Below are 10,488 nucleotides of genomic sequence, written 5' to 3'. Positions count from 1 at the left end.
TTGCCTCATGTTTGTGTTGATTTCCGTTATCATAAGTATTATGTGGTGCACTTGCTGTGTTATCGGGGCTGTTGTTGCCTGGATATTGTTGATTTTGGCCATCATGACTAGAAGTCGTCTCTCCGACGTCATGGTTTACATTGTTCGATTGATTTCCATAGCCGGGTTTATTAGGCTGTTCATTATTATTAGGGTTACCTGAGTTAGTTTGGCCAAAACCATTTTGATTACCTTGGTTTGGTCCATTATTTTGATGGCCAGTGTTTGGTTGATTATTTTGTTCGTATCCAGGCTGGTTAGGTTGCACATTATTACCGGGATTTGGGAAAGAAGGTTGGTCAGGTTTTCCATAGTTATTTTGGTTTCCGTTGCTGGGTTGATTTTCATGGATGGGATTATTTGGTTGCCCATTATTAATTGGGTATTGTTCATTTGGTTGATTAGGCTGTCCAAAATTGTTTTGGTTACCTTGGTTGGGTCGGTTTGGTGGTCCATTGTTATTCTGGTTATCGTTGTTCTGATAATTATTTTGTCCATAGCCAGGTCCGCTAGGCCGATTATGTGGATTTTGGAAATTAGGAGGACGTCCGTAGTTATTTTGATTTCCATACCCTGGTCTGTTCGGCTGTCCGAAGTTATTTTGATTTCCGTAGCCGGGCCTGTTTGGCTTGAAGTTTTGATCGTTGTAGCCCGGTTGGTTTTGCTGGCCATAGTTGTTGTAATTATGTTGATTAGATGGATCAAAGCCATTTTGGTTGTCATCGAATCCATTTTGGTTATTACCATTCCCGTTGTTGTGATGATGGTGTTGATGCCCGTGTCCATGACCATGACCATTACCATTATTGAAGTTGTTAGGTCGATGGTGATTATGCGGTGGTCCATATCCGTTCGAGTGTGGCGGTCTTCCGTATGGCGGCCGATCGTTTGAACCTTCTTCAACAACTACCACGATCGTCTCGGTTGGTTTCTCCGGTACATTGTTCGGCGGAGGTCTTTTCTGACCGTTCGCTCCGAACCCTCCCTGGACGTTGAAGTTCAATCCCTGTGACAGCCCTCCAATGACAGCACCAGCGGCTCCATGTATTTGCTTGTGTATTTCATTTGCACCAGATAACAAGCCGTCCAACAAGCCTCCATTACATTCGTAATTAACGAGTAAGAGAACAAGTATAAATATATTTTTCTCATTATTATGCACTTAATTTTCCGTAAGACTGACTCAGTGCGTAGTACACTTGCGATTGACTGGCGCGTTCATCTTCATGTTCCGTTTGATAACCTCTTATAAAACCTGTTCTGAATACTAGCTGTAGTCAAACCACAAAATAAGATTATTATTTTGCAAACACATAAAAAAATCCCAATGACCCGTTCACTGTGTATTTAAATGCTTTGATTTCAATGTGTTTCGAATACGTATAGGCACTCTCACTGCTTTATAACAAAACTTCACTGTTCAACAGACAGTCGCGAATGTGTTGTCTCTAAGGTACTGACTATACCAGATTTAAATCGATACAATAACGTGTTTACAGGTAATTACCCTTATTAATTATTGTCAATGTTAGTCAACCCGGACGTAATGACGTTGCTAAGAATCAATGGTTTTCCTGTATGTGTTTACGTTTTTAAGTGTTGGATGCGCGTCCCTATAGTTAGAAGAGACATAATATTCATCGGACGATGATATGTGCGCCGGCCCGTGGTCACCTTGATGTGGTCGAGGTCACTAAGTGGTAAATACGCTCGGCCGAGAAGGTCATGAATTTATAATTGTGGTTCGTTGATTTTATATCTACTCGGCGATAAGGGAGACAAAAATTCGGCATTCGGAATGCTATTCGTCTGGCCTATTGGTATTCCAGTTTGTGCTGAAGTTGTTTGCCAAAAGGCTGGTTCGGAGTAAGCGTTTATGAATTTACATGTAGTGCAATATCTATACTTATTATAAAACGAAGTCCTGTCTGTATGTTATTAATTTTCTTAAAATCTACTGAACGGATTTTTATGAAATTTGGTATGGAGATAGTTTAAGACCCTGGTTAGGTTATAGGCTTTCTATCTCGGGAAATATATACGGGATCCCGGAAAACTCCTTCACACGGGCAAAGCCGCGAGCAAAAGCTAATTATAATTATCTATGTAATCATATGGTTGGTATTTATATCTAAATAATACGTCCACGTCACGTTGTCATCTTAGTTAACGACTTCTTTATAAATGTAAGTAGGTACTTTTAACTATAAATGTTGTAGGTCTGTGTATTTATTACTTTACGAGCATATAATATAGTTCTGGTATCTTATTGTTTTGACATTTGGGATATAGGAATATAATAAACAATATACCCACCAACTCAACGATAATATTTTTTTATCTTTATGAATTTATAAACTTTAGTACCTACATAAAATAGTCGGTATCTACTTTGATTACCAAAACAGATAATTTTGTACCTAATAGAGGCCATCAACAACTTCACACGAATTTCATAATTTTTACCCCTCCCACAATCCTTATCACATTTATGTGTCCCTCCATGGCATGACACTACTTATTATTTTATTATTATATATTTCACTCAGCATTGGACAAATGAAAACAGCAGTTCCACAATTAAGAATTATTTTTCGAATCGGGCAAGAATTTAAATACTTTATTTAGATTTTGACATGTGATGCCATTAAACTTTTGACCCCGTCCCCATGTCACACAATGTCACATTTTGTTGATTCCTCTCCCCTTTATGACGTAATTTATGGGTGGCTGTACATTACAAGGATACCTAAATATAGGAATTGAATATTAAAACTTTTTTTCTAAACATAGACTGACAAAACTAAGAAAACACGTCATTTTGTACAAGGCATAGGCAAAAAACTCATACTAAAATAAGGTGTCTATGTACTTATATTTGCGGTCTCTTACAAAGTCAGGAGGTAATATTTCAGCACAAAAGTATGTATACCTAATAAATTCATTTATTGATTTACTTAAATGATTCATCGAAGGCGATCTACTATTGCTACTGGCAGGGTCAGTAACATTAAATTCAAAGAATTATTAATAACAATACAATGTTAACATTCACGTTATTATTTGAGGATAATATTTTAAACCGTAAATGTTTACTTCCTATATTTGGCATTATATGACGTAAATATGTACCTACTTAAATACGAAATATGGGGGATATTTTTAAAGATATTGTCTGGTCGGAAATACCTGTGCCGTTTCTCTTTTATTATTCTGAATAACACGTATTTTATGTAATAAGGTCTTGATGGCGTAGTTGTATTGCGGGCTCGGTAGGACACCGTTCTGAAGTCCGGGGTTCGAATTCCGGGTCGGCCAGTTATATAGGTTTTTATATATGGTGATAGGCTCGCCCCCATCACATCATGGGACGGAACCCACATGGAGATAAATGGCTGGCCTGGCTGCACATCTGCCTTCCGTGATGAAAGTGTGTCGTGTGTTTGTTTTTTCTTTTTGTTTTATGAGGTAAATAAACACATTCAAAATAATGTATAACCATTAGCCCCTTAGAATGTCCCAAAAAAACGTGACGGAATCGATGACAGTTAATGTTGATTTTTTTGAGTGATCGAGAGGCTGATGCGTCAGTCACAAAAAGGACACGGAGTTTTATCGTATTTTTTTGTCACATTCTAATTTTCTTGGCGATTTTTTTTGCCATTAAAATATTTTTGTTAAGTGGCAAGGACTTATGACTGTACATTCGATGAATATAAGCCCGTAGTTCCTTTTTCGGGTCTGGCCATCGAGGTGAGTTCCCCCTCTTCACAAAATAGGCAGGTACTGATTGGTTGAGGGAGGTATTGCATCTGTTTTATGCGACATCGGATCTTGAAACGACGTGTCAACTGTGAGATTTTTTAGCTCTCTTATATTTTGTGCTGACACATATTATATATTATACATATCGGATAAGTCCTATATTTTGAAGCGCTATGTCCATCACGAATATGCAGCGCTATGTCGAAACAAACAAGTTGGAAATCCCAGATTATTTTTTTCCTAGATTCTAAATAGGAATGACTCAAATGAAACCAGTTTCATTTTGTTAATTTGTATTAAATAACAAGAATTATAAATCTAAGACAAATTCAACAGTACACGTATTGAAATGGTTGACATTCGCTTTGGTTTTAGCTTATGCGTTGTGGAGTACAATTAATAAGAAAAGTCCAATGTTCAATTCCATATTTCGTAATAAAATTCGGATCTCTTGTAACTTCTCCGACATTCGATATTTTATTACAGTCCCTAAAATAATATGACTTTTGTTTTAATTGTACTTTTCAGATATGCGTGAGATTCAATGTAAGCAGATATTAGTGGTGATTTGTCCTTAGGTTTTAAAAATGAATAATTGGATGCATAATAAAAAAGCAATTAGTATTAGTTCAATAGATAACAAATGCGAAAGACAAATAGGTACAATGTAATAATGAATTATAACTGAATTGGGCTCGTATTCACAAACATTGAATGGATCCCTCCTAGCCGAATTTCGGTCACGGGGGCCAGTGTCAGCGGAGATCAGTCAGGTACGCAGGAGATATTATAGTGCATAAGTGTGTGAGCAATACACAGGTGCACTCTGTTTCTTCACTCTCATAATCCGGTGAGACGGCAATCCGACATGAACGGAGAGAGAATAGGCACAGGGCCAACGGTTTTACATGCTTTCCGAGGTATGTAGGTATCACACCGCCAACTTCCTGACTCAGAGCTGCGACTGGGTAATTTTTAAGATGGAAAAACCCAGTCACAGTTATTTATGGCTCGACCCGGGATTCAAATCCAGGACTTCAGCACCATAGTCGCACTCGTACAATGTACGCATAACAACTACACCACCGAGGTAGTCACATTACTTCGGTAAAAAGTAAAATTGTTAAAACTTACGCGAGACATATTAAATTAGTATTCGAAAATAACACGGTTTTACTCACGTTTACTAAAGTAAAATTGTATTTCAGTATTAGCCAATCACAGTCAGGCCGGAAGCACTGAGAAACAAACTTATCATAGCATTGCTCCGTACTTAGGTAAGTAACGTTTGTGAATACGAGCTATAATGTGTAAGTAAAGTGACGCGCTGTTTCAGAACCACGAAGTATACTAGTTTGTAAAAACAATTGAACTTATATGGAGAATTATTATTTTGAAACTTGCAGAGTTATGGGTAGCAATTCTAAAATACGGTAATGTTGATCTTGAAAACTAGATATACATTACGCGAAAATTGCAAGTATAACGCGAAAATTGCAAGTATAACGCGAAAATTGCAAGTATAACGCGAAAATTGCAAATATAATTAGTTTAATTTCAATGTCTAACATTCGCGTAAATATAAGAAATATATAAAGTCCATATACTTTGTTTTGATCTGTAACTAAACAGTATTGTAAAGTATTCACCAGTTAGTGAGTTTCGCAGTTGAAAGAAAATGTAAAATAATTAATAATGATAGCCTTTAAAATTTCGTCATATTAAATTTTAAAGGCCGAAATATCCATGATTATTAATTATTTTACGTTTTTCTTCAACTGCGAAAATCACTAACTAGACGTGAATTTAAATTCTTTACTTGCCAATACTTGTTTAGTTACCCAGATTAAAGCCGAAACAAAATGTATGAAAATGGACCTTGAGGTATCGCCTTAAGTATAACCCGTGCAATAAAAATGATTGAGTTTGAATATATTGCCAGTAAATAAAAGTTACGTAAAAACTTAACGTAATTTAAAATTAAATTAAGAGATAGCAATAATATAAAAGCATTAAGTACCCGTCAGTAAAACATGTTTGTACTCAAAGCATTTATAAAATAAATGACAGCATTAAAATAATATAAAGGTATTTATTTTGTCTTGTGCAGTTGTAAACAATAAAACAATAAAAAACAACGATTTAGAATAAAAATATGGTTTAGTCTGTTAATCAACACGATAGTTTATATTATATTGATACATGCACTCATCTGGATTTCTATAGATATAGACATTTACTATCTTATTATGTATAAGGCACATTTCATCCTTACATTTAAATATTTGGTTAAATACGGATTAGTTATCTAAGTTTTACAAAATATACTTTAATATAATTAAAATTAAATTATTATAATCATAGTACACGCACTGACATTAAAGTATAACAGCAATATAATGTATCGAATTTTATATTATTGTTTTTTTATAAGTTACTTTATAAAATATAAAATATATTTAAAATCTGGTGACGGGTCTAAGCGATAAATAGGAAAAGATGTACAACTTATTCTGTGACGTCACCGTTATTACAGTGCGATTGTGCGAGAGAGACAGCCACATACTGCTGGGCGCCCACTTTTTAAACATTATTTTTAAATCATTCTAGACTCTATTTTGACATATGAGTACTGTTTTTGTATAAAATAATTTACTAAATAAAATTTCTTCGTTATTCAGTGCGTGTAATAAAAATAACTATACTACTTTATATTTTAGAGACTATGTAATGGAACAAACATTTTTTTTTTCAATTTATTGACACTTCTGTACAGATTGTTTGAATTTACGCCAATTGTAACTTTTTTCTATGTATTAACTTCTGTACAGCTAAAAAAATATCTATAGCACCATATACTTATTGGAGTCATTTCACTGTTTAAAACATTTAGCCATGATCGACAATTGGATGAATAAAATTATAAGTAGTTGCAATATTTAAAAATATTGAGATACAACAACATTAGCCAATCACAACGGCCCTATCGCTACGCACTGCGAAGGCTGCCATGCCGTCAGCACTGAGAAACAGACTTGTTATCACAGCTTTACTCCGTCCTTAGATAAAAAACGTCTATGAATAAGAGGGTAAACTATGATCAACAATCTGCCGAATAAAATTACAGTTGACATATTTGAAATAAACACCGAAAGATTCATTGTTTAAAACATTTAGCCATGATTGATTATAATTTGACGAATAAATTTACAGTTGAAATAAAAAGAAATCACAAATGACCCCATCGTATCCTACAATCGCTTATTTACAGTAACGTTTAATTATTTCCAAATGTCTTAGATACATTTTCGATATAAATTCGGTCACGGTTGCTACTCATGTTACAATGGAACATTATTAAAATCTATACAATAATGCAACATTCGATGAACACATTAAATGAAATTACGCCGACGCTAATTTAACGAGATTCATAGTGATATTCGTTGGTTACTAATGCGGTCTTTTTTTTCATATATAAATAGCGACCTTATGTACGTCCCCATTTTATGTGACTTGTTACACACGATCGACATAATTGGTTATCGACAAACGATTAAGAAAACCATCTGCCAAGTCCTTAATGCACTTTTTTTTATAATTTCAAACGAACGATTGGCTTTGTTTTCACGAATATTGAGGTTATTTTACGTCTACAGGATGCTACCAAAAGTGGATCTAACATTAAAGCCATATACAGCTAGACCGATTTGAAATCTACCAGTAAAGGGAAAGTTTGTATAAAATTTTAGCTTTCGTATATAGCTTCCCTATCATACCCACTTTCAGAACCACCCTGTATATAAGAATCGCAACAGCTCGTAAACACTAATGACTAAACGCCAATCTATATGCTAACATTGTCACTGATGGTTGATATAGTGGCGGGGGCGTCGCGCGGGTGCAGCGGGCAGGGCCGGCGCAGGCTGCGCTTGTGCCGTGACGTGACGGGCGCCGTGCCCCCCGCCCCCCGCGCGGCGTGGGCCCGCGCCCCGGCCCCCGCGCCCGCGGCAGCTCCGTCGCCGAGCCCTTGTCGAACACCTTGCGGGTATTGGACGCCGCGGGCCGAGGTCAGTCTATCACGTGCTTTATCTTCACGTACAGCACGCATGAGAATAGGAAACCGAAGATGGGTATGACCGACATCCCGACGCCGACTGCGGCCAGGATTATGAGGTGGTCTCGTATGTGGTTGGTGAATTGTCGTATGCAGCCCTGGAAGGAATTATTATATAGTTTATGAGTCGAATGTAAGGTCAAATGTAGCGAAAAACAAACGATGGTACTATATATAATTTTATAAGGTCGTGGCGGTCAGAGTGACCTTTCATCATATGTGTCTATTATATCCCTGACATTCCGCGGAAAAGTTACATTTTGATTGACTTTAACGTAACAAACTGCTTTAAGTACTCTAAGCGTATCTTCATTAAACATAATTATTATTCTTACATGATAGTAAATGTTGGATGGATGGTCCCTGGTCCCGCAGCGCAGTGTGATGGTCTTGCAGCACGAGTCCGGCACCAACAGCCGAGGGTCGTGTTCGTGCCAGCGACTTTTACGCCAGTCTTCATACCGGAGCGCACCGCAGCATTTGAACTGTAATAACACCAAATTATCATAAACGAAAACTGTTTTTTAGTTTTTAAGGTTGTGATATCTATACCAATATTTCAGAGGAAAGTTTTGTAAAGGTTAATCTGCGGAAATACGAAACGATTTTGAAAAAAATCTTATAGGAAGCTACATTACTTCTGAGTGCTATAGACTAGGCTACCTTTTATGCCGAGAAAATATACAAAGCGGGACTTTTATCTCAAAAAAAGGTTTCTTACAAGCGCAGCCGCGAGCAGAAGCTAGTTCTTTAATATGATGTTATACCTCTGTCTGCAAAAACCTAGTTAAATAAAGAAAGATATACTTACCTCTGTCTGCATGCTGTCCACGGCGTTTGTGACTGCGTTGTCAAGCGCGTAGTTGGTCAGGAAGGTGTCGTTCAGTTCCGCGTGGAGTTCATCCTCCACCGCCACCTCGTAGTAGTAGGCCAGCCCGCCCGCCCCCGCCTCCAGGATAAACGATATCAACAGGAAGTATGTGTACTGGAACACAAAAACATTTATTAAATTAATACATTTTATTCTTCATAAGAACATTCAATTATATTGAGAACAATATAATTACGTACTGCCGGTTACAACGTAATGCGCGTGTTCAATCTTCATTCTAATTCTTCATATTCAGGGAAAACGGAATGTAAATATACATCCCTAATTGACTTAATCGACATTTTTTGTTTTGTTCAAAACGAGCTGATTTTGAATATGTATGAAACTTACACTTACTACTACTACTACTACACTACTTACTTACACTTTCACCCGCGACATATACCGATTTTAATAGATTCTATATACATTGTAATACTAGATAGTTTTGACTAAATACTATATTTGACCTTTAGCCTTCTTAAGCAGAGTTCTCATTTGCGAGCTGTAACCGTAAGCACTATCATTTATATATAACTAAATATAATGTGTACGCGGCCCGCCAGCCTGCAACAAAAGCTACACGAGACGATCACAGTGAGCTGACGATTGTCGGATTTTGCCGCGAATTAAATTGCGCTCGCAGTACACTCGTGGACGTCAAATGTGAAATTTCCTTTTCTTGGACGACATAATTATTTTTTTTTAGTTTTAAAACCAAACTACTATAGTGTTTTGTATTATGGGACCAATCTGGAGGTATATTCTTTCGAATAAAAAGAATTTTCGAAATCGGTTCATAAACGACCGAGTTCTGAAGTATCAAACATAAAAGAATACTCTTCGAATAAATATACATCTAATGAAGAACCTCCTCCTTTTTGAAGTCGGTTGAAATACAGGATCAGAAGGCTATCCTCTAGTAACAAAATCAGTTATAACCTATACACCAGTAGCACTCAATGTACAAATATTTTATCTTTCTGATGACGTTTGAACATCATGAGCTGTTCAATTCTAAATTATGAGAAGACACTTCAAATTTATCTAACAACAAATAGTTTTACCATTAACGTGACAGCTTTACAGGCAATAGTTACTCCAAAACCTATTGAATAGTAAATAACTTACACACAACAAGCTGGTTCTATTCTCAGTCTTGAGTCCGCAACATCCGAGGGCGGACAGGGGCACCCCAATCGCCCCTGCTATGATCAAGAGATACGCGATAGCAGGGTAGGTCGGGGTAGGCAGTAACGTCACGTATCTGTGTCGATATGCTACCGTCCACGCCCCGACTCCGAGAACGCCCGCACCTGCAAACTAAAAATATAAATTTGCTAATTATAAACTATCTTTTATCATCATTAATTTTTTAGCAAAGGATAATTTAATTGTCTTGTTTTAGAATTTGTGCACAATTTAATTATAAGTTATTTTTAATCGTCAACTTGGTACAAAATAAATTTTTATTCGTAAGTTCCTAGTTGTATTGTATTGTGATTTGTGCCAGATTAGGCTCGCCCCCTGTTACGTAAAGGGGCGTGTAGTTAAGGTCTTAGCCGGTAGTTTTAGACGTTAAGCTCGCATAGTCTTCAAACAAAATGCAATCGCGCGAAGATAGAAGTGGATTGATTAACAATTATAAGTTATTTAAAATTTTAAATAAATTTTATAATTGTAAAATGTAGGTATG

The 10,488-nt window shown here is 36.5% G+C and overlaps 1 protein-coding gene across 1 annotated transcript; it reads right to left on the bottom strand.

Annotated features, from left to right (window-relative positions):
* Positions 1 to 7,800: 7,800 nt before the first annotated feature.
* LOC119192991 (CD151 antigen-like) lies at positions 7,801 to 10,115 on the bottom strand (the record flags this gene model as incomplete). The annotated part of the gene is given in 4 exon segments (XM_037446705.1): positions 7,801 to 8,019; positions 8,257 to 8,406; positions 8,733 to 8,906; positions 9,924 to 10,115. Coding segments are annotated over 4 exon segments (660 nt in total), but the record flags the coding sequence as incomplete, so codon positions are not given.
* Positions 10,116 to 10,488: the final 373 nt, after the last annotated feature.

This window comes from Manduca sexta, unplaced genomic scaffold (genome assembly GCF_014839805.1).
Source record: "Manduca sexta isolate Smith_Timp_Sample1 unplaced genomic scaffold, JHU_Msex_v1.0 HiC_scaffold_3479, whole genome shotgun sequence".
Classification (NCBI taxonomy): domain Eukaryota; kingdom Metazoa; phylum Arthropoda; class Insecta; order Lepidoptera; family Sphingidae; genus Manduca; species Manduca sexta.
Note: the sequence above shows the minus strand (reverse complement) of the source record. Positions and strands in the feature narration are given on the sequence as shown.